General features: G+C 43.5%; 2 protein-coding genes across 4 annotated transcripts; both read right to left on the bottom strand.

The window, feature by feature from the left end:
* Nucleotides 1-234: 234 nt before the first annotated feature.
* LOC111078542 (peptidyl-prolyl cis-trans isomerase-like) lies at nt 235-535 on the bottom strand. The gene has a single exon (XM_022373264.2). It carries the CDS (start codon nt 518-520, stop codon nt 239-241), a length of 282 nt encoding a protein of 93 aa, XP_022228956.1. The 5' UTR covers nt 521-535; the 3' UTR covers nt 235-238.
* Nucleotides 536-8,474: 7,939 nt separating this feature from the next.
* LOC111078538 (probable elongation factor 1-delta) lies at nt 8,475-25,344 on the bottom strand. Of its 3 annotated transcripts, none has more exons than XM_022373259.2 (3): nt 25,152-25,344; nt 20,875-20,955; nt 8,475-8,498 (listed from the first exon to the last, which is right to left on the bottom strand). In XM_022373259.2, exons 1-3 carry the CDS (start codon nt 25,236-25,238, stop codon nt 8,490-8,492), a joined length of 177 nt encoding a protein of 58 aa, XP_022228951.1. In that variant the 5' UTR covers nt 25,239-25,344; the 3' UTR covers nt 8,475-8,489. The 3 variants fall into 3 exon arrangements, with proteins under 3 accessions (XP_022228951.1, XP_041450631.1, XP_041450632.1); XM_041594697.1 differs by lacking the exon at nt 8,475-8,498 and adding an exon at nt 13,725-14,395 and having other exon boundaries at nt 25,152-25,343; XM_041594698.1 differs by lacking the exons at nt 8,475-8,498; nt 20,875-20,955 and adding an exon at nt 13,725-14,395.
* Between the last annotated feature and the right edge of the window lie 246 nt (nt 25,345-25,590).

Raw genomic sequence — 25,590 nt, forward strand, 5'->3', positions numbered from 1 at the left:
CTGCCGGGGTGGACCGTTCCCCTTCTCTGCAGCTCGTGGGAATCATTTGGAAAAATACACAAAATACAAAAAAGAAAACAAAAACGAGAAAGGCACTCACCAAATGCCGGCTGGGAAAAATTCCAAGCGGGAGAAGGCAGCGGCCCGAAGGCCTGGCCCGATCCGCTCAGATGCAGAAAAGACCTGCACGGTGGAAGACGCGGGTATGAACCATCCCAAATCTGGGATGGGTGGAAAGCTAACCACAGTTAGCCACCATGATCTTCTTGGAGGTCTTGCCGGACTGAGAGCCAAAAGATTCAATCTTCTTGACAATGTCCAAGCCCTCAACCACCTCGCCAAAGACAACATGCTTGTTGTCCAACCAAGCGGTCTTCACGGTGCAAACGAAGAACTGGGATCCATTGGTGTGGGCACCCGCATTGTCCATCGACAGAATGCCAGTGCCGGTGTGCTTCAGCTGGAAGCAATATTGCGTCTGCCCAACCTTCCGGTGAAGCTGCGGGTGATGGCTTGCCATCAACCAGTGTTCAAGCCAAAAAATTCAGCTATGCCGAAAAGAGGAGTGCTGGGCACATACTCCGTCGGCAGAACGCCAGCAAAGAAGTCAGTCCAACAGCAGACTGGCTGAAAAAGGTGGAATGGGCCTCGGCGGTGCTGCCCAACTTCAGTGTGGAGCCACAGAAGGTGGCTGCACAACCGAAAAGGCAGTGTTCGCAAGAGACGCCCGGACCTGCCGCGAAGCCCTCCAGAGTGCTACCGAACGTATCCTTCGCGCAGATTGCCAAGGAGAGGACACTGATAGGCGTAGTACCTAGAAGCCAATGGAAGTGGGTGGAAGCGGCACTGGCCAACCGCTGCTTCCGAGAAGGATCCTGGGCCACCTCCAGTCTGCAAAGACATGGGATGGTTCCAGGGAAGCATCAAAGTGGTAGCCTGCGAAGATGAGCGCTCCGTGAAGCTATACAAAGCTGCGGTGGCGCAAATCGGAGAAGTCTACGCTGGGGCGAAGCTCGTCGCTGTGGACTGGAGCGAGGTGCCCAGTAGACCAAGGGCCCGTATATGGGTGCCGGCCACTTTTAAGGAGCCCGAGCGGATCCTCACGATGTTGCAGAGATGCAACCCTACACTGCCAACCTCAGACTGGAAGGTGGTCAAAGTGGAGGCATCAAAGGGCCCCACAAATCAGGCAGTGGTAGTCCTAAATAAGGAATCGCTAGCCCCGATCGAGGCAGCCAAGGGAGAGCTCAACTTCGGGTTCAGCTCGGTGACCATGAAGGTCTACAAGTCGGATGCAGCGGCCGAGGCGCTTTCTGTCAACAACCCAGTTGAGCAGGACGTTGCCTCGGAGATCGAGGCACCCGAAGTAGACCCGGAGCCGGAGCCGGCCCTGGAGAGCTACTCCTCGGAGACGGAGCTGATGCTCGATTTTAAGGCGCTGTGTCGGGACGAGATCCTCGACGACTCTGACTCCGATATAACAGTGGTGGAGAATGACTCTAATGAAGTCTCTTAGGCTTCTGCAGATAAATCTCCACCACTGTAAAGCAGCATCCGCTGCCCTAATACTCCGCTTAGTCGCAAGCGGAGGGGACATAGTCCTAATCCAAGAGCCCTGGGTGGTAGGAGGCAGGGTCTGTGGATTAGCGACGAAGGACTACAAGCTGATTGTAGCCCAAACTGAAGGTAAAATTAGAACCTGCATACTAGCAAGAAAGCACCTAATTATCTTTCTGCTCCACAATTTTAGCAATGGCGACAACACGGCGGCTAGCCTAGAGCTACAAGGGACACGCCTGAACCTGGTGTCGTCCTACATGGCTCACGAGGAAAGCGATCCTCCCAGTGACCTCGTTCGCAAGATAGCCAGCGACAGCGAGAGGTCGGATACAAGCCTAATAATAGGCTGCGATGCCAACGCTCACCACACCCAATGGGGGAGCTCGGATACAAAAGTAAGGGGTGAGTCACTTTTCAGCTTCATCCTAAACTCCAACCTAATTATTGGTAATCGGGGTAATGACCCCACTTTCATCATAAAAAACCGTCAAGAGGTTATTGACCTCACTTTATTGTCTCACAAACTGTCAGACATAATGAAAAGTTGGAGAGTCCTAGAGGACCACTCCTTCTCCGACCACAGGTACATCGAGACAATCCTATCGCTCGAAAGCACCATACCCACTAACTATACTAATCCCAGGAAAGCCAACTGGGATACATATAGTGCAAAAATGGAGGAATTACTCCCCCCCCTAGCACCAAAATGCCCGGACACACAAGACGATCTTAATCGTCTTGTGGACAGTTTCACGGAAGCTTGCAATAAGGCCTTCATGGCAGCTTGCCCCTCAACCAAACCAAGAGGGTAAAAGAAACCCCCCTGGTGGTCTAAACATATAGATACCCTCCGGAAAGACTGCAGGACTCTCTTTAACAGAGCCAAAAGCAGCAGCGAGGAAGCGCACTGGGAAAATTACAAAAGTAAGCTAACCCTATACAAAAAAGAAACAAGGAGAGCAAAAAGGGCCTCTTGGCAAAAATTTTGCTCCGAAATTGAAGACACGTCAGAAGCCGCAAGGCTACGTAAGATCCTGTCAAAAACATCCCCCTCGGTGGGATATCTCAAGAGAACGGATGGTACGTGGATAAACTCTAGTGAGGACTCCCTACACATTCTACTCGATACTCATTTTCCTGGGTGTACGACCATCGAGCCGGCAGACACCCCAAGTGAAGGACCGGAAACCTCGATGGTGCACATCCACACAAAACGGAATATTAGCTGGGCAGTAAACAGCTTTAAATCCTTCAAATCGCCTGGCCCGGACCAAGTCATTCCGGCTCAGTTACAAAAAGCCGGGGACATGGCCATCAACTGGCTGCAAAGTATCTTCAGGAAGATACTGACAGTTGGAAAAATCCCCCCCGCTTGGCTAAAGGCTAAAATAGTCTTTATCCCCAAAGCAGGGAAACCCTCACACACAACCCCAAAAGACTTCAGACCAATAAGTCTATCGTCCTTTCTTCTCAAAACCTTTGAGAGACAAGTCGGGCTGCAGCTGAGGACAACCATAAATCCTCCGTGGCTGTCAGGCGCACAACATGCCTACCGAAAAGGAAAATCCACGGAAACGGCACTCCATGGAGTAATCTCGGCGGTAGAGAAATCTCTACACGTCAAAGAATACTCCTTAATCGCTTTCCTAGACATTGAGGGAGTTTTTAACAACGTCATACCAGGAGCCATCACAGAGGCCCTGACTGACCTGGGAGTGGATCGTCACTTGGTGGTGCTCATAGATCAATTGCTCACATGCAGGACGGTGACATCATCAATGGGATCGTATACGCAGTCAAGATATGTCAACAGAGGCACCCCGCAAGGTGGTGTCCTGTCTCCCCTTCTATGTAACATAGCAGTCAACAAGATTCTGTGTGACCTGGAAGGGGAGGGCTGCAAAGTGGTAGCATACGCGGACGACGTTGCCATTATCTTCTCGGGAAAATTCCCTGTCAGAATGGACAAAGTCGCGTGGACTGGGAGTTAATCCCTCTAAAACGGAACTTGTGTTGTTTACAACCAAATACAAAATCCTGTCTCTCAACCCCCCCAATACTAAACGGATGCAGGCTCTCCTTCAGCGACAGTGCCAGTTACTTAGGGTTGGTAATTGACAAAAAGCTTAGCTGGAACCTGAGCATCAAAGACAGAGTGAAGAAGGCTACGATAGCCCTCTACACTTGCAAGAAGGCCATTGGGCTAAAATGGGGCATGAACCCAAGAATAGTCCAATGGATATACCTAGCAATAGTAAGACCAATACTACTCTACGGAGTCGCAGTGTGGTGGCCTGCCCTATCTAAGGGGACCTTCACTAAACAACTGGGCAAGGTGCAGCGCACTGCAGCCCTATGCATCAGTGGAGCTCTGAGCACCACACCAAATTATGCGCTAAATGCTATCCTATGCCTGCAGGGCCTGGACCTTGCAGGTAAGGAGCAGACAGAAATGGCAGCAGTTCGTCTTAGAGACTCTGACCAATGGGTGTCACATCACACCGGCCATGCGTCCATCCTAAATGGAAACAAAATCGTCCCCAAAAAAACGGACTACTGCGTTCCGAGGGAGTATACAGATACCCCTTTCGTAACAATCATCCCTCACAGAACCAACTGGCTCGCGGGACCACCTGGCCCAGATGGAGCCATTCAAATCTTTACTGATGGCTCAAAGCTGGACAACAAAGTCGGAGGAGGAATCTACTCCGAACATCTGAATATGAGACACTCTTTTAGGCTCCCAGATCACTGCAGTGTCTTCCAAGCGGAAGTCATTGCGATCAGAGCTGCCTTCAGGAACGTGCCCCTACGGCAACTTATATAAATATCTATAGTGATAGCCAAGCTGCGATCAAATCGCTGAATGCGATAACAACAAGCTCGGCTACCGTGGCAAACTGTCGCAAATCTCTCCATGAGATGGCTTATCAGTTTGTCATCAGCCTAATATGGGTCCCGGGCCACCAGGACATTGAAGGCAACTGTATAGCAGACGAGCTGGCCAGATCTGGTACAACAATCCCCCTTCTCGATGATAAGGAGTATATTCGTATGCCAATGGCCACCTGCAAGCTCAAAATAAAAGAAAATTTTAAGGAACTAATAAATGACAGATGGCAAACAGTGCCACTATGTCACATAACTCGGCAAACACGGGCTAACATTACTAGGAAGCGCACCGATGAGCTTTGAAAACTCAGTAGGAGCAGGTGCAGCTCAGTCATACGCTCCCTTACGGGACATTGGCTAATAGGCACCCATGCTAACAGGCTGGGTGCCCCCTATAACGACTTCTGTCGGAGCTGTAGAGATGAGGACGAGAAGGAGACTGTGGAACATCTGTTCTGCTCCTGTCCGGCTCTCAGTAGAAGGAGACTTCAATACTTGGGTGCATCTTTCCTAATTGACATTTCGGACATTTCTACAAACAGTCCCAGACGGATCGCAGGCTTCATAAGGGCATCCGGATGGGACAATGGATAGTGTCTCACGAGGGAAGAGGGAACGATTTATGCGGTATCACAACGGGCCGAAGCCGGCCTAGGTGTGTCGGGTTTCTGACGATCCCGACAGTCGCCTCAACCTAACCTAACCTAACCTAGGATCCTGGTGGTAAAGGCGATGCCGTGCTCGAATGCTGGATATGGTTGGGGAAGGCGAAGTATATCCGGCTCGAAGGACCAATGTTTGAGCGTAGAGGCGTCTGGAAGTCCCGCTATTCTGAATTCAGAATTCAGAAATAAGACGTGGTGGTTCCAATTTCTTCTGTATATTCGTAGGTTTATTCACTTATATATATAAGGTTTAAGAGATCGCGTGCAAATAGACCGGCGTTTTGCTTGGGGTGAAAAAGCGACGGCTGTCGGCTGCGGGAGCGGGTGCGTGAGCGTGGGCGGGAGCGTGGGCGGGAGCGTAAGTGTGGTGAGTCTGAGAGCGCGAGAGCGCGTCACCGGGGGGAAAAACGCTCATAAGCGTGAGAGCGAGAGCGAGGGCAACAGCTTGCGTAGCTGGATTGCTAACAGTGGTGTGGCTGGAATGCCCACAGAGCTGTTGCCCCGCCAGCGCCGTCCTCACTCTGAACAGTATGCTTCAGCCTGTCCAAGATCCTAACAACAATGTATTTGTAGTTCGCGGGGAATTTTAAAGGAGCGGGACTGGCCGGCTGAAATTGAAAAGAGTTTTTTTAAAGTCACAACACTTTGGTTTTGCTTTATGTTAGTTTTATGTTGGTTTTTATTCTTATTTGTATTTTTGTATTGAGATTCCGGACTACCGCGCGATGGGTATGCTGATTTACTGACTGATCGACTGACTGATCGACTGACTGTCTCCTATAGCTGATGAACTGTCTTGATTTAGTGTAGTCTGATAGACTGCTGGCGTCTGAACTTCCCTGACTTAGTGTAGTCTGATGGACCGCTGGATCCGCTGGATCCGGAGTCAGCAAATTACGTTGTTTTTTTCCTTAGTACTATTTTAGCTTATTTGTAACAATGGTGTATTTATTATGTAAAAGGTGGGTCAGTTGGCTTGGGATTGTCGAGTCTGCAGTGGGTCAGTAGTTGACAAAATGGGTGGGGGATCAAGAATTTTGTGCTTATTTAATATATTCCTCTACTCCGAAAAGCTAAATATAAGACACTGTCTTCTAAACGGAAGTCATGGCAATCAGGAAAGCTCTGAGCTGCCTTCATGAAGTTATCACAACGGCAACTCAATTAAATATCTACAGTGACAGCCAAGCTGCGATCAAATCGCTAATTGAGATAACATCGAACTCGGCCTCCGTGGTAAACTGTCGCAAATCTCTTCATGAGATGGCTCCTCAGTTTGTTATTAGCCTAATATGGGTCGCGAGCCACGAGGACATTTAAGGGAACTGCATTGCAGATGAGCTGGCCAGAACTACAATCCCCCATCTCCAAGATAAGGAGGACATTCATAAGCCAATGGCTACTTGTAAGCTCATCATAAAAGACCACTGTTGAGCTAAAAAACTTCTTCAGTACGGTTGTTTTGCAATATTTTTATTAACGAGACGATGGTTGTTCAGATTAATATGGTTTATTGTTGTAAAAAGTATATAAGGAAGGGATAGCGGTTCGAGTTAGGTTGATGACTAGTCGGTTGGAGAGTTAGCTGGATTGAAAACGGGGTCAGATTGTAGACGCGGGGGTCGGTACAAGACGGTGTCGGATTGAATAGCTCGATTTCAAGACGATTTCAAGGGTAGGCGGTAGAGAGAGCGATGGCAAAGCAAAGGAAAGAAAGAAAGGCGCGAGATGAAGAGGCGAAAGAGAACGGCAGCATAGGCTGTTGCCGTTCGGGAACATGAATATGTACATATGTATGTAGATGACAATTTAGTTCAGTGGACAGTGCAAACAACAAACAATAATAAGGATTTACTCTACTGCTGCACCACTGGCTATAATCTATGTATTTAAGTCCACTATTTAGCTGCGTAACCAAACATACTCCCCCCGTTGAAGAGCACGGGTCTTTAACAACCTTCTTTTAGCAGCACACAGGGTTCAGCAGACAAAGCTTGTTGTTGTTGGAGCCGTTCTTCCTTCAATCGAGACCTGTAGATTCGATGCAAGGAAGCAACGTGTTGTCTGACACCCAATCGGCTGAAGTTCAGCCATGTAATGTGAGGCTTGGCGACAGAAGAAGAAGAGGCGAAGAAGAATAGCGCATTCCAACCAAGCACTGGAAGTGATGTGTCCAGGTTAGCATGATTTTCTGAAATGAAAACTAGATTTTTAGAATTCTCTGCCCTCCCCAACAATAGACCCATATTGGGATGAGCTTGGGGCCAGCAGAGCTCGAGGTCCAGCGCGATGTCCAGCATTAGGTCCGTTAACAGATAGAGGGGACTCTTTGAGCTCTTTCGAAGGAACCCCTCGCGAATGAATATCGGCCAAACCGGAGCGCTTGCAGGGACTCCACGATGTTTGACGGGCCGATATCGAGAAAACTGGTTTGGTGAAGACAGAACCAAGTGCAAGTCCAACTGTGTTGATTCCATCGAGACCAGCGTCGAACTTCAAAAAGGATTCGTTATTTGTATTTGTATACAAACTGCAATTGGTTCCAAATTCGAACAAGAATCCACTTGAGATGTGTGATGCAGGTGTGATTCCCTCACCAAACGTAGGCTGCGGAGATAAGGAAGTGGACCGCTTAGTGATCTCTGAGAGAATGATAACTTTCAGCGTCACGAAAAGCTCTTTAAAGCCATTGGAGAGTTCACTGTCAATCTCATCGTAGTCCAGCTTCTGGAGCTCGCTGTGCACGGTTTTAAAAGTTCCGTGCAGCTCCTCGATCTGCTTAAGCCTTACAACGAGCATGAAGTGGTCAAATAACGAAGCGCTCTACAAGACAACATATGACTGCTTCATCCGTTCAAATAATGCCAGTGCTTTCCGCCTTAGGAAAGCCACACTGTTTCCAGCAGCTGTCACGGCACCGTCGTTCCTCACATCCATTTCGACAGCAGGCGCTATAAAACGTTCCTAGCGGGAAGATGACCGCAAAGAGGAACGCTTGCAATAAATGGAGCAAGAGCCGCAAGCACAACGCAAGGCAGACGATGCGAGCCCCGTTTTTGTTGCTTTTGCAAAGCCGAATACCGAGAAACCGTAGTTAAATGTGAATTAAACGAACGAAAAATGTTATTGTTTTTGTGATTTAATTGTTTATATCACGTCGGGGTCACCAAATGTTGAGCTAATGAGTTTCTTCAGTAGCGTTGTTTTGCGATATGTCAATTAACGATGTAACGAACCATTGCTCTAGCCATGGCCCGTCACAAACAGCGGGGTGTCAGCGCATCCACGATAGTCGGGAACAATCATCAAACTGATACACACAGAGCCAACTAACCATGGCTCTAGCCACGATTCTCCACAAATAGCAGGGTGTCAGCACCTCTGGAAAATAAAGTAGTCTTAAGCAACGCACACAATTACTAAAATTAAGAACTCTCTATCAACAACTCTACCCATTCTTGTCCACACACCAATTTAAATCAACCCACCTCTTGCATTATTTCGCAATCAGCGAACACAGCACTAAATTCTCGCTAACCCACCTCTTTGCGATATTTCGCAACCACTACTCGACACAAGTTTTCCTCAAGGAACAAAACCAACTTTTTCTTAAAGATTTGGGGCTTAGAAATGGTTTGATTATATTTTTTTTTTCTGTGGCAGAACTTTTTTTTGAATAATTTTTGAAAACTGATATTTTTTTAAAGCTTTTTTCAAAAGGGTGGCGCTTCTTTTTTTCAAATAACTTTGCTATTTTAAAAAGATAATAAAAACAGCTAGAAGTCAAGCCCAAACACTTTGTGATTTCAGCTTACCGTCTGGGAAATATAAAGCATTGAAATGCAAAAATGATGAGTTTTGTGCGGTATTTTTTACGAAATTTTGATTTTAAAAACTCAGGAAAAGTCGAAAAAAAAATTATATCCTGTGACCTAGGCGTCGTCTGAGGTATCGCTCATTAAAATCTGTGGAGAAACTTTAGAGCTAAAATTTGTTAACCAAACCTAAAAAATGAACAAAATTAACAAAAAATACCTTTTCGAAGGTTGCGGGCCCAACTGCCAATTGGGAACAAAGCAAATGAAAAAGGGTTGTACATATGGTACCTGTTCGCGATCCTAATTCCCAACCAGACGTTAGATATTAGAGTTATGTGAAAAAAGAAGCGCTACCTCTGAAAAAAGCTTTACAAAAAAATACCAGAATTCAAAAATTCTTCAAAAAAAAAGTTCAAATTAATTATTTCGAAGACAGACCGCGGAAAATCACGGTCTCAGGTGCGATCACCAGCTGCTTAAAAAACCCAAGGTCGGCCAAAGAAGCAGGCAGTCCATAAGCCCGAACGCAAGACACTGCACTAGGAAGTCCCAAACCCAAGACAGTGCACTAGGCAGTCCATCAGCCCTAGGCAGTCACAAACTCAAGACACTACACTGAGCAGTCCACCAGCCCGCAGCACAAGTAGCAAGACAAGCAGGTTCAAATTGTAAACAACCCAAGCATTAAAAATAAACAAAACGACAGCAATTATCGAGTCATCAAATTTCCCATCTTGCCTACTGCTCTTTCAAGGCCGCCCCGAACCTTAAGTTCCAGCAGATCTACAAATTTCTTGTATAGGTCCCTGGACAGGCTGATGCATATCCCAGCCTGAAAAAGGTCGCCCGAGCAGGGACTTTTGGTTACTTTAAGGCGACTTTAAGGAAACTTTGAGCACACCTTAACACGGAGCTTCGTGGAGTAAAGACCCACGGACACCGAAAGATAATAGGCTAGCGAGGACCGATACCCGTCAAGCACAAAACCACGCCCACGCAAAATCCGGTCGCGAAGTAGAGCCGCAGTGCCGATCCTACGAGTGTCGAACGAAATTGCTACCGTAAAGAGGTACCCCAAACCAAGCGTAAGTCAGTGCCACTAACCACAGATATAGACCATGGAAGCCCACGGAGACGGCTAACCCGATGAATTTTTCCCTGAGGGACACCATACCAATCCAGGGGTCACCGCCAGCTGAATTTACAAACTCCGTCGGGACGAGCTGGAAGCCCTTGCCGAAGAATTTGGATTTGGCAACGAAGGAACGGTCGAGGAACGACGAAAGAGATTCGCCGCATTAGTCGCCGGAACACTCTCGCAGGACGCCTGGGTTTGACTGGGAGACCTCGAACGGCAATAGGCCAAACCAGCAGGACGCTCCAGGTCACCCATGCCCACCACTCCTGGGCCATCCGACCAGCTGAAAATATACCCAAAAGCCGGGTTACAAGACCCCACCGCGGCCGAATACAGCACTCCCGGCCCACCAGGCATCTTAACGCCAGCCGATTTGCCCAGGCCTCCACTTACGGAGACCAGCCGCTCGCCCACACAGAGGATCGTGCCAGCCATGGACCCTTCCATAGATGGACGCCACCACAGCCACACCGCCCACATCGCGGAACAGATTCGGAAATGGGGAATCAGGTTCGACGGACAGGACGACCCACTTGCATTTCTGGAACTACTCGAAGAACGTATGCTCTCATATGGGGTGGACACAAATCAGCTGCCTCGGGCCATTACAGAGCTTCTCACCGATCGGGCCAGTCGCTGGTACCGCACCAGCCAAATACAAGGCAGCTCATGGGCACATTTCCGCCAAGAATTCTTGACGTTCTTCTTGCCGCCACGGTATTTTGAACAATTGGAATACCGAATCCGGGCACGCAAGGAAGCGGTACGAGAATTGTTCAAGGATTACCTCATCGAGATACGGCTACTCATGCACCACGCCGGGTACGATGCAGCCAAGAAGCTGAACAGGATCTACGACAACGCCCTGCCAGCATACCAGATGTATGTGCGACGACACGAACTTCAAAGCTAAGCACAGCTAACGCCGTTGGCCACGGAGTTCGAGAGTATCCAAGAGCGGACCATCCCGACCACTCTCGCACCCCCGTGGAACGTGCCGAGATACGCAACGCCGGCTACAGAGCAGAGGATCGAAGACTCGCACCGGACGCCATTTCGGAGACCCCATTGGGAATCGACAGACACACCCGGGTAACCGCCAGCTTATCCAAAAACGTACGGCAAATGCCGATGCAGCCCATCACATGATCACGACCCAAACCAACTGCCGCGGGCCATGGCCGAACTTCTCACAGACCGTGCCAGTCGTTAGTTCCGCACCAGCCGCCTACAAAGTTCCTCATAGGAAAATTTCCGCCAGGAATTCTTAACGTTCTTCTTGCCACCACGGTATTTTGAACAATTGGAAGACCAGATCCGAGCCCGCCAGCAAGTGGCGGGGGAACTGTTCAAAGATTTCCTCATCGAGATACGTCTACTCATGCACCTCGCCGGGTACGACGCAGCCAAGGAGCTAACCAGGATCTACAACGCCCTCCCAGCATACCAGATGTACGTGCGCCGCCACGAACTGCAAAACTTGTCACAGCTAACACTGCTGGCCACGGAGTTCGAGAGTATTCAGATGCAGACCATCCCGATCACTTTCGCACCACCACGACACACGCCCAGATACGCACGGCCGGCTACAGAACAAAGGAGCGGCGACTCCAATCGGACACCATTCCGGAAGCCTCATTGGGACTATTGCACTGGTAATGGTGTCAAATTCAGGTCAATGCATCATTAAGTCATATATTTTGTTCCTTTTGCAATGAAGATTTGTTTAGTTGTATAAAAAGCCGTTTACTTTTCATTTCCTCGAGGAATTAGTTGCCGTTTAGAAAACGGAAGTCTTGCGTTTAGAAAACGGAAAAGTCTTGCGTTTTACGAGTGCGGGAGCGCCTGACTTTTTATTTTAAAAAGTAAATCACATTTTTTTTTTGTGAAAGTGCCTGCTTGATTATCTGGCTCTTATGCGAATGCGAGACGAAGGAACAAAGCGGATGTAAATAATCTATGTACTTGTTGGCGTTGTCGGTCAATTTCTCTAATATTCAGGGGTGCCACAGAAATCACTTCCGCTGGAAAATCGCCTCAATTCCATTCCGCCGTGCCACACACCGATTTTTCAGCGGAATCAAAATCGCTCACAATTTATCCAGAGTTTGGATTAAATACACCCTTAAAACACACCAAAAACAATTCGAATCTTACTTTCCCATAAAGGTTGTTAAATTGGTGATTAACCCTCATCCAAATAATTTAACATTATACATGTTAAGTTAATAAAATAAGCATTTTAGTAAATCACTATCCAATCCGCTGACTGAATTTTCACATAACGATTCCGTTCTCAATCCGCTGCAGTGCGAGGTGGCCACCTAGGGCGATTCGGACTTTCGAAGTTAATACAGTTATGCCACCTTTTTTAAGTCGAATTCGGAGCATTATATTTAATATTAATTATATTGAAAGCATTCTGTTGTTCTTTAATTAAGCATTAAAAAAAAAAGCTCATTGCAGTAAAACTTCCTTTACGTCAACCGTGTGCATACTTTTTGTGCAAATTGTGAAAACATTTGTAGTCATTTGCAGTTCTACCAGGTGACATCGCTTCAAAATGTCAAAACAGAACTAACAAAACATTTCTACACATTATTGCCATTGTTCGGATAAGTGCAGACCCATGGCAGCACAAATAGAAGCATAGCGATCATTATACCAAAAACTGGTAATTGTAATGAACTAAATTAGCAGTATTTTGAGAAAACAATCACAAAAACCACATACGTATCGTCTGAACGCGAAAACGAGTCCTATGCGCATCTGAGAAGCCTGCGCTGCAAGGTTTATATTCTAATATGTTGCCTCCGTAGCTCTTCGATGGCCAACAGTCTCGCTAAAAGCATTTTTATTAAGTTTACCGTAAAACTCTGTCTGTTCTTTTTGAACAGCTGATTGCTGCCATGCACGGAGAGTTGCCGAGTTGCTGCTAGAGTTGCCGAGTACATTGTTTTGTTTGACTCGCACGATATGGGATGTTTTTTTGCTTTGAAATTATAAACGTACAGCTTTGAAAAATCAATTGTTTTACATCATAAAAGAAAAAAATTAAAAACCAATTGTTTTGATATGATAAAATAAATAAAACTGCAAAATGAACCCTATTCGAATTGAATCTTGAAAGGTGTAAGCCCTAGCCTTAGTTCGAATTTGGTTTGTGACAATGCTAAGAAAAATGAAATCGCTCGGAATTCTGTGGCACGGCGGAAATTTTCAAGCGGAAATCCTCTGCGCGGTTTTCCATTTCACTAGTGATTTCTGTGGCACCCCTGATTGTCAATTGTGATCTTCTTCGACTTGTTGGAGTGTTCTTTCTGCTCTATTATGTCGCATTAATGTTACATTTTTCACTTTACCACAATTAGAAATTAAGAAATTTCCCAAACAAACCTACCAAACACAAAGAAAGATATTAAATCGAGATTATGTCACAAAACACACTGACAACTTAATCAGATCACTGCTTGATCCAAAAACCAATATTAAGATTAAAAATAATCTGCGACCTATGCGCATATATACTTAATATACGACTAAAATTTCATAAAAATCGGTCCAGCCGCTTGGGAGGAGTTCAGTCACAAACACCGTGACACGAGATTTTTATATATATAGATTAACTGTAGTAGTAGTTTAGTAGTTTACAAGACTCAAAATATTATAATTTATTTATTTTCGTTTAAGTTAGAAGGCTAAGAATGCCATCAAGAAACTATGATTACTTTAATAACATTTTTTTACATCTCTTAAATTTTGTTGAATGTAGCTATATCAACACTTTGGACAAAATCTTCTAATTTTTCTATTTCTTCAGTAAGCCAATCAATAGAAACTTTATCATCCTCAACCACACATGAAATACTTAGTTTTTTTATTCCAAAAGCCACTGGGACAAGTTTAGAAGCTCCCCATAATAATCCTTCTAAAGCAATTTTGCGGATTTCTATTTCCATAGCTAGGAGGTCAGTTTCATCATCCCATGGCTTAACGTCTAAAATTAAACTTGACTTTGCTACAATAATTGCTTTATTTGATTTCTTAGCTTTATAAGCGGCCAGTCGTTCTTCCCTTATGCGTACAGCCTCTTTAGTTTCTTCTTCACTGTCTGAAGCAAATAAGTCGACATCATCCTCTTTCAAGTTACCGTTGGAAAAATTTAGACGATTTTCAACCATATCGATGCGTTTCAATACATCGGTGTATGCTTGATTTAATTTGAAAACTTGAGATTTTAGATCCCCGTTTTGGTTTTCTAATAGCGATATTCGGTCAAGAAACTCCAATCTCCACCTATCTTCTAGGGTAGCAACATCAATCTAAAATGAAAGTATTGTTAGCGCATTAGCAAATACAATTATAAAAACGTCAAACTGAAAACAACATTGTTAGAAAATAAAATTATGTTATAGAAATATTTGGGTTCCCGCTGCATTGAATGAGTCGGGACTCATCCAACCGCGGACTGGAAGGTCGTTAAGGTTGAGACGACACAAGGCCCTACAAACCAAGTGGTGGTCGTCCTCAACAAGTAGTCGCCGACACAACAGTGGTGAAGATTGATCTAAAGGATGTCTCTGAGACTTGTGCAGATTAATCTCCACTTCTGTAAGGCGCTTCTCTCATACTCCGCTTGGACATGAGTGGAGCAGATATTGTACTAATCCAGGAGCCTTGGGTGTTAGGAGACAAGGTAGGTGGATTAGCTACTAAGGACTACATCTGATTGTGGCTAAAAAAAAAAGGTAAAATGCGTTCCTGTATTCTGGCCAGAAAGCAACTAAATATCTTTCTTCTCCACAATTTTAGCAATTGCGACCACACGGCGCCTAGAGCTGCAGCGGACACACCTAAGGCTGGTGTCGTCCTACATGGCTCACGAATAAAGCGATCCTCAAAATGACCTCGTTCGCAACCAGCGACAGCGAGAGGTCGGACGCTCACCACACCCAATGGGAGAGCTCTGACACAAATGAAAGTCACTTTTCAGTTTTATCCCAACTTAAACCTGTTATTATGTAATGGGGGTACCGACCCCACATTTATAATAAGAAACCGTCACGAGGTCATTGACCTCACATTGGTGTCATAGAGGACCACTCCTTCTCTGACCTTAGGTATATCGAGACAGTCATATCCCTCTAGAGCAGGGCTCAGCAACCTAAGGCTAGATGTCAAGATGCAGCTCTTCAGTTCCATGCGTAAATATTAATAATTATATTTTATTACAAAACTCATCCCCCTCGGAGAACTACCATCTTGCCGCGATGAGGGGGCTCAGTAAGCGTAAGGAACCCAAGAGCTATACCGGCGGTAGCGTATGCTGCCAGAAGGGCCACCCAAGCCGGGCAGGTCATGAGGGACCGCCGAAGCCAAAAGTTGTTCACCCTGGCGGTAGGGCTAAAACGCATCCGTTATGAACGGAGGCTGAGACCCTACGCAAGCTGCTGTCGGGATACAGGGCATCGGCAAAATACCTTCGTGGTATAAGCCAACGCGAGAAAGGAGCCTCAGGAAGAAGCACGAGCAAAACGTGCGGAGGTACGAGCGGCTTAGCAGAGTCGCTCCTACCACCGGAGACCAAGCACCCCCAAGCGCACACGCGGCGGTGACTGAGGACCCCAACCGTCGAATTCAGCGTCAGCATCAGCTGGCACGATGACGAAGGTGGACCAACCCGCAACGTCATCGTCTGCAAACGCTCGATGGAGAAAAGGGAAAAACGTGTCCGGGAAGCAGAGGGGGAAGACTACACCTCCGACGCAGAACACGGCGAGCGCCAAGGCACAAGCACAAGGTTCAAACGGCAGAGAACGGACGACTCCACAAAAGCTTCCGAACCGAAGAAGGCGAAACCAGAGGACATTCTGGCCAGCCTAGGATTGCCGGCCGAGCTGCAGGTAGCCATCATTGACCGAAGTCACCCCGAGGGGAAGATATCGGACGTTAACTGGCTGAAGGCAGAATCGGAGATCCTGACAGCCATGAAGGATGCCATTGTGCACGCAGATAACCCGTTTGTCCAAAAAGCCAAAGGCAGTGGCCTGTTGCAATGCAGAAACTCTTGAGTTTCTCAAAACCACAGTCCAAGGTTTTGGTGAACTTTGGCCAGGAGCGGCACTCTGCGTGGTCCCCACGGATCAGATTCCCAGGAGAACGATCATGAAGGTGTGGATTCCTCCCCCGATCAAGGCGGATGAGGACACACTCGTTCTGATCAGGGCACAGAACCGGATCCTTGAGACATCTGACTGGACTATCGCAAGGGTGATAGCGCGAGACAAGGGGAACGGCAAGGAACTCCGCAACCGTACAGAAGGTGCTGCCCAACCCACTGGAAGGGGACATACTTCCAACGGGAGGACTAGAGGAAGCTACGCAGAACGTTACCAATGATTTGCAGAAGGCGTTTCTCAAATCCTGCCCGATCAGTCGACCCCCAAAGTCCAATCACAACCAGTGGTGAGCACGGGAGCTGAGCGAAGTCAGAAAGGAATCGAAAAAACTCTTCAACAAAGCAAAAGTGACAAACACACAGGAAATTTGGGACGATTATCGCCGCAGCTTCAATACCTACAAGAACACCTGTAGGAAGGCGAAGAGGGAGTCATGGGCAGCATTCTGCGATGCCATAGATGGTACCACTGAGGCCTCAAAGCTTCGCACCCACCACCCAGTCACCCACCACACCAGGCCTGCTCCGCAGCCAGGACGGTACCTTCGACGACGATACAACGCCACCAATGACACTGATGAACGTCCCCCATTGGTGGAGGGAGGTCAGAGTGGTCTTCATCCCAAGGTAGGGAAGATAAACCTCATCTCCCCAAAGGACTACAGACCCATCAGTCTGTCCTCATTTTCACTAAAAACGATGGAGCGACTAATGAATCTATATATTAGAACTAAACAAGTGTTCAGTGGAGCTCAGCACGCCTAGATCAGTTGAGAGCGCACTATACAAAGTTGCTGGGCATATCGATGAGACTCTAACACCAAATCCCACCTGGAAAACCTCCGTAGAGTCCAACAGACGGCATGCATTGGGGTCACCGGATCTCTCAAATCCACCACACAGGCAGCTCTGGACACCATGCTAGGCCTGGAACCGATAGACCTCCATCTTAAGTGCAAGGCTGAGATAAGTGCAGCTAGGCTACTAGCCGCGCAGTTCTTCAAGCCATCGTCTTATGGTCACTCCGTGAGGAGGAAAGTGGAACGGCCGAAAAAAAATATATATCCTAAGTGGTCCTAAGTAGTGAGGATTCCCTACACATCCTACTCAATACCCATTTTCCAGTGTGTACATTACAGTAGTGAACAAAGAAATCCGGACACCTACTTATGGCCTCAATATGCCAACTTTGAAGCTGCGTGGAAGAAGTAAAATGCTTAAAACGGTTTGGATCTTTTTTCATATTATCTATTAAGTTTTACTTCGCCGCCGAGGTTTTGTATCCCTAAGCTTTTTATTTGAAATAAAAAATAAATCAGTGAAACATGCCGAAAATGACTGAAAATGATAAAGGTGCTATATTGGCTTTGCGATCGGAAAACTTAAGTCTCAGAGAAATAAGCGCCAAAGTTGGTTTTAGGAAATCTGTAATCGGGGTTTTTATAAAGAATTTTGAGAAAACCGGAACTCTGAAACGTAACCCGGGCACAGGGAGAAAGAAGAAGACCAGGGCGATCGTATAATAACGCGCTTAAGCATGGCTAATCGATTGAAAACTGCAGAAGACATTAGAAGCGAGTTTGTTCAGTCGGAAGGATTCGATATAAGCACTCGAACAGTATGAAGAGGGTTGGAATAAATTCATTGGACTGGCCAGGCAATAGTCCCGATTTTAATCCGATTGAGTATCTTTGGCGAAGAAGAAATCCACAACTTTAAAAGAGCTCGACTCGGTCATATAAAACAAAGGAGGTCCAACAAAATATTGAAGTATACTTTTTAAAATAGTAGAATATTGCATTAATAAAATACTATTTTCAAAAAATGTATACATTTTAATATGAAAAAAAAATTTCGTTTGTGTTCCTCAGTTTTTGAAATATTATCGTTAATTTTAATTTAAGTTTTCTACCAAAGTAAAACCAGCAGGGAATTGAAATAAGTGTTGTTTTGATTAGCTAATGTATTCATTTATTTAGTTTAATAAAAATTTTCTTCCAAAAATAAACACCGTTTCTAAAAATCAACAAAATGAGTACTTTTCTGCCTGTCCGGATTTCTTTGTCCGCTACTGTAGCGGAGTATTTTTTGTCTATTTTTTCTCTTGTGGGGTTTGGTTAACGAATTTTAGCTCCACCGCTTATCCATAGATTTTAATGAACAATATCTTAAACGACTCCTTATTAATGCGTCTATCTAAAACTAACGAGAGGGAGCGTGTGAGTCGCTTCTGGGGACGCGACTCTACTTATACCCGTACTCAGTCAGTATATTCATTTTTTAGCTTATGATTTGTTAGAATTTTAGAATTACAAAAAAATTTTACATTTTACATTTTTTGCTACATCTGTTATCTACATCTACATATACTATGTATATTATACATCTAACATGTAGATTATATATGTACCATTTAGATTATACATCTCCTTCGCTAGGGGTTGCTCGCGCACTGAACGCGGCAGAGTGTGCGAGCGAGAAGGAAAATAAGTTGTGTTCGGGTAGGCGCCGGCCCATGGCAGCGCAAAGAGAGCAGAGCTAAGCTCTTATGCACAACATTGCCTACCTGACCTACGCTCTTGAGTCATTTGCCCGTTCCCGAAAATCGTCAGCCGACGAAGGCTGTGAGGGAGGCTCGTCTGCGCAGCAGAGACACAACGTATTGTCGGTTGGCACAGGGACCTGCTATATCGTTACTACTTTTTATACAAAAACCCATTTTGTTCTCGCTTCAACACGGTCCACCACGGGTCCGCCTGTTGCTAACTCTTGCCCACACTATTTCCACTCGCCTTGCATGGCAAATAAATAAAACTAACATAATCAAACAAACTGTGTTGTGAATTAATCAAAGTACAAATTGTCGATCTAACAAATGAGAAAATGAGCAACCAATTTTTGTTTCCAGACTCATGTGATATCACACTCCTTCAAAATTTCGCCCGCCTCCTTCCAAACCCTCAAAAGACGAAAATCTGTGGCAGGCACAATTTTGAAAATACGATAAAACTAAAAACGCAGTATCGTATAGAGAATTGACTATAGAGAATGCCCATATCTACCAGATTGCCGAATCTAAATCAGATCTAATTATAATTATAGCCAGAATAAAGAAATTCATTTTCAGTTGCTTCCCCCGCCACCACCAGCAAGAGACCACGCTAGTCATTCTCTTCCTCGCTCGCACACACTCTGCCCTTTGCAATGCGCGACCTTTGCGGAGATGATATAGAACCTACATTGTCTATGTATGATCTAAATTTCAGATATGGAATCAACATTGTAGATGTAGATAACAGATGTAGCAAAAAAATGTAAAATGGAAAATTTTTTAAATTCTACATAAATCATAAGCTCAAAAATGTATATACTGACTGAGCACGGGTATAAAAGTAGAGTCGCGTCCACAGAAGCGACTCACACGTTACTTCTCGTTTTTTGGTGGATTTGGGGCTTAAAAATGTTTAATGAATTGTAATTTTAAGGTTCTTAAAATTGTATTTTTTTAATGTTTTTTAGAGGTAGTGCTTCTTTTTTCACTTTTTCAATTCTAAAACGTTAATAATTTCAGCTATAAATAGGACCCATCGACTTTGGAGCTTTGGGAAGTATACATTCAAATGGAAAATTAATTTCAAGTTTTTATTTTCAAAATTTTGATTTAAAAAACTCCGGAAAAGTCGAAAAAAAATATTTATTGGGTTTTTTTATTTTATTTGCATATCAAGGTATCAAGGTATCTGTCTCGTTTCCCAACCATGTAATTCAGTCAGTGGTGCAGAATAACGTAATTCTACCTTATTTGCTATTTGCGCTACCCACTGCATTTAAATTTTGTAACCGCTTATCTTTACTCAAGAGAGCAGCCGTTCTTTCGCCTCTTTATATCTCCTTCTTCGCTTCGGTATTGCAGCGCAACATCTATGTTGTTCTCTCGCACACTCTCTCTATCTATCCGCTCGGCTCAGCAGCAGCCCGAGCTTCTATAGCTTCTTTCGTTCTCTCTTGCTTACATTGGGGCACGGGCAATTCGGTCCGCCTGCCCTCTTTTAGTCTGGAACTGATCTTCAGCCAATGGTCCTGCACCTAAAAGTATCTACCTTCACACTTCATATCGTCGCATTTTACATACATAACTGCACATATTCGGTCTCACATTCGGAAATACGAATCGTGTTTCTACCTGCAAACAATCTCGAACCTAAATATATAATGAACTAAAATCGACTTCTTATTTACAATAAATTCGACAGCTAATGAAAAATCTCGCGCTCGATAATCGGCTGAGCTGAATTTGTTTGACCAACCCTCCGAAAATCATATTTTGCAGTAAAATACCGCCTTTTCGACCTTTTTTAACCCATTAAGAGCCGAGTGTGTTTAAATAATTTAAATTTCAATACTTAAATAATTTTGTAAAACGATTGTCTAGTTAAAGTAACGACTATTTGAAAGTATATAAAAAACAATTTTTGTTAGATTTAATTAACAATACACTGCACAGTGGACGGATATGCCGTTTTTTGGCATTAACTTTCCCGGCTCACTTCACTTTTAACACAAATCTAATATACCCCTTAACTATTTGGAGTAACAAGTTAACCAAAAAATTTTTAAAATTACCTTTTCCAGAGAGTTCTGTATATGCTCCCTAGCCTTTGCAATTTCAGACACTAAAGGGCTGTATTGGGGCCTCTCAGTTACCTTTAAAATAAGACAAAAAATTCATAATTATTGTATATTTTCATAGAATTTCACAAACATATATATTGGCATGTTTCTCAAGAAAACAAGTTATTAAAGTAATTACAAAATATGAAAGTAAGTCAAAAAATACCACAAAAATAACAAAATACGTCAAGTATCTCAGTCTGCTTTGAGAGAGTATAGCCATTTATTCAATATACGGCAACGAGCACTTTGAAAACAGAATTTTAAAAAGAACAAAAGAAACATTTTCCAATAATGAAATATTCAGAAGCTTGAATATTATATTTTATTAATAAATATTACGAACAGCGGTGGACTCGTACTTCCGTTACAGGCCGGAAGTACATAGGTACGTATGGGTCCAAATGCTTTCCATTTATCAATACTGTGTATATACTCTCGTCGATCAAGATACGATATAAACCTACTGAATAGGGCGGTATAAAACCGTAACTGATGCAGCTTAGCTATTAAGAGACTGTGAGAGACTTTGTCAAAGGCCTTAGCAAAGTCAGTGCTAATGTTGTCATCAGCTTTAGAGTTCAGTTCAAATGCATGGGTACACAAATTACTGAAAGCGATCAGATAGTGGTCTTGGATCTGCCGGCATAAAACCATGATGATTTCTGTTAAAGTACGACTATCCGACTGCTAAGTGAAAGTGATCACCGAAGGAATAGAGTTCAATATTTCTAAGTCATACCGAACTGCATATGGCTTGGATTAGGCCCATACCAAAACTACAGTAGCGGACATTGAAATGTGGACACTCAAAAACAAGTCCTTTTTTCTGTTTTATAAAGTTTTGGTATGTTTCCAAAGAAAAAAACTTATATAACTAGTAAACAATTTAAATACCCAAGGAAATATTCCAAAAGTTAGAACACAAATGTCCTTGTTTTCGAAAGAATCCTTAAATCAAAAATTATTCACTTTTTCATACAATTTTCATATTTACAAAAAAAATGCATTACTAATTTTTGGTAAGGAAAAACAAAATTTATTTTATTGCGTTTAAGAACAAGACTATTAGGAAATACAAAATAACAATAACAATAACAAAAACATCCCCAGATCATCCTGCTCCCTCCTTGCCTCACCGTTCTTTTGAGGCACTCATCCTTAAACAGTTCTCTGACTTTGCGGCGAACGTACGTCAAGCCATCTGAACCAAATAGGTTTATTTTAGATTTATCGGAGAAAATAACGTTTTTCCAATCTTCTACAGTCCAAGATTCGTGAAGTTTGGCCCATTGGATCCTTTTTTTTCGCATTTTTAGTGTTAATAGTGGTCATACTGCTATCCCAGGACCGTCATGTCTCCTGAAGACGCCGCCGTTTATCTTTGGTGCTAAAATCGATACCTACCGATTGAAAAAAACTCTCTTCTAATATCTTATATCATTTTGAACCGATCTGCGACGCCCAATCGAAGATCTCAATCCTGATCCTACTTTGAAGGTCCTTTGGGGTGGTTTTCCCCTTACTTCCTGAGGCGGGTAGTCGTGTTACCGAACAGAATTTTTAGAAATCCTTTAGGAAATTGTGTTTTGAGGACTTACTCATACTAAATTTGGTGCTAATAGCGCCAAAACTAAAATTATTTGACCGCAAACATAAAATGGCTGCCTTCTCAGTTTCAGTTTTTTTTTACATTTTTTACATTTTTAATTTTTTTTTTTTGAAAATTTCTTTTTGAAATGAAAGCAAGTCATCAATTTACAGCTAATGAATGTATCTATGCATTTAAAATATTTCCCGACTGACTTAGATGTTTTTGAATTCTCGCCGTCGGCTTAAAGTTAACTAACATGAGTGTCCACATTTCAATGTCCACTACTGTATCTTCAGGAAGAAAGATTTCGTGCGGTAAATGCACATTGGTCGAAATCATAGCCTTTGACTGCGGATCTACATGCCAATACCAACGAACCCAATGACAATCGCAAGTTGACAGCTTGAACCTTGCGTGAGTGAGCTTACGCGATATATGTTAGAAAAATATGCGTAGGGATTTAGCCCCGCCCATCTGGAAGAAAGTGGCAGTACCAAAGAAAATATAACAATAAGATGCGTAACGCCATACGAAATTTTGTCACTCAAATTTTTCAGGCTGGCTCCAGGCTCTCTTGAAAATCCTTTTGCGACCTTATGCAGTTATTTAAGATATTATTAAAAAATTAAATATGAATCCAGAGAATATAATTTTTTTATTTTCCAATCAGTCAATGGCAAAAAGATTTTCGAAGTTTCAAAAAACATTTTGCGTCTCGAAAATTTGTCGCTTAGCACAAGTACGCCGCTCATGCACTTAAAGGTTCTGTGTGTACTCACACACGAAAGCGCATTCTATTTTTATACCCGTACTCAAAAAAGAGTTAAGGGGTATATTAGATTTGTGGTAAAAGTGGATGTGTGCAACGCAGAGAAGGAAACGTTTCCGACCCCATAAAGTATATATATTCTTGATCAGCATTAATAGCCGAGTCGATATAGCCATGTCTGTCTGTCCGTCTTTTTTGATGCCTGGATCTCAGAGACTATAAAAGCTAGAGGAACCAAATTTTGTTTCCAGACTCTTGTGATATCACACTGCTACAAGTGTATTTCAAAATTTCGCCCCGCCCCCACAAAGGACGAAAATCTGTGGCAGGCACAATTTTAAAGATACGATCAAACTAAAAACGCAGTATCGTAGAGAATAATCATATCTACCAGATTGCCGAATCTGGATCATAATTATAGAATGAAGAAATTAATTTTCAGTTGCTTCCCCCGTCTACTTCAGCCAGAAAGCTACTCATTCTCTTTCTCGCTCGCACACTCTGCCGCGTTCAGTGCACGAGCAACCCCTACCGGAGGAGATGTAGAATCTAAATGGTACATGTAGAATCTACATGTAAGATGTAGAATATACATTTTAGATGTAGATAACAGATGTAGCAAAAAATGTAAAATGTTTTTTTTTAATTCTAAAATTCTAGAAAACCATATGCTCAAAAATGTATATACTGACTGAGTACGGGTATAAGTAGAGTCGCGTCCCCAGAAGTGACTCGCACGTTCCTTCACGTTATATTTGTACGCTCTCAAACTTGCCGGAAAATTGCTTGCATATGGCAATTGAAATGTATGAGCGTTACGCATCTTATTATTATATTGTCTTTGGCAGTACCGTCCGGTCACCGGCAACGGAAGGAGGGAGGATCCTGAGCAGGGCCAGGCATAATCCACGAAACAACAGGAGTTAGAGCCATGCGTAAAACTTGCCGTGCAAGTTCTTCTTTCAGACTGTAATGAAGCCATCCAAATCAGAAGCAAGAGCGTTGGCAGGTCCCATGCCAGGCCGGTACAAAGCCGTAATGAAAGCGGTATGCTCAGGTTTTCGTAAACTTTTGCGATTACGATTTTGGAACAATTCGTACGAATTTAAATTGTGTGCGCTCCAGGTTACGTAACTTTTTCCTATCGATAGTATTTAATTACCAAATTATTTTGTGATATTTATCTTGGAAAAAAATCATTGTTTGGTTTGGAAAGGGAAATATTTTAGTTAAATATGTCATCGTTTTGGGAATCGCATTATATTATACCCAAAACAAATACAAAAATCCGTTAATTAAGAACAGACGGAATTTTTTCCCTGGTCGATATTGATATTTTAGCGGTCAAATGGCAATTCGCACTTTGTTGTTTCTTACGTTTATTTTGATGAGATTAAATTGGGGGCCTTTAGATATAAATTTTTTAAATGAATTAATAATTATATAAGCGTTGTAAATATATTTTTCTCGTGCAATTCGTTTTTAAATCGCGAGTTCATTAGCAACCGGTTTCCAATCGTTAAAATCTTGCGATTTACGAAAACCGAAGCACGCTTTTGCGATTGTCAAATCGTAACTTTTTGCGATTTGCGATAACCGGAGCATGGCTGATAGTTTAGTTTAATTAAATTAGTCAAATCTCAGCTAATCTTAGTGGCAAAGATAACACGCGGTAATGTACAATTTCTTATAATATATACGAAAATTTCGCAAAAAGGGCAATATATATGTAATATTGTTAACCGATTTTGATTGGTTTGGGTAGGGTTTGTTCATTAAAATATGTAAAAATATAAATCTTCACAATTCTGAGGCATATTTTAGGAATGTGGATAATACACTTTTGACTATCAGAACCTAATGTACCTTTAAAATAACTTCGTGAAACCTTTTTTCTGCTAAATCATATCGACTCTTATCCGTCCAAAAAATATCCAAAGCTTCCACTCTCATTCTGAGCTTTATTTGTTGCACTTTTGTGGGTAAACTGGGTGCACTGTTAAATGGGAATAAAAGAAATATGCAAGCCTCAATCTTTTAATTATACAATGTATATGAATTAAAGTGCGTCAAGATACAGTTAACAAGATCTAAAGTCATATATATTATAGAACGATGGAAAACGGAACACAAAATGAATTTGTATAAATATAAGATTCTTATTCCCTCTGCATATGATCCCATCCAGAGGAAACGGTGGGAATTTTTGAGAGATATGAAACACCTATTCACCCTGGCACCATCCACCATCAATGAAAATCAGCTGGATTAGCATAAAATAACTAAGATTAGTGCAAAAAATGCA

This window comes from Drosophila obscura, unplaced genomic scaffold (assembly GCF_018151105.1).
Source record: "Drosophila obscura isolate BZ-5 IFL unplaced genomic scaffold, ASM1815110v1 contig_31, whole genome shotgun sequence".
Taxonomy (NCBI): Eukaryota; Metazoa; Arthropoda; class Insecta; order Diptera; family Drosophilidae; genus Drosophila; species Drosophila obscura.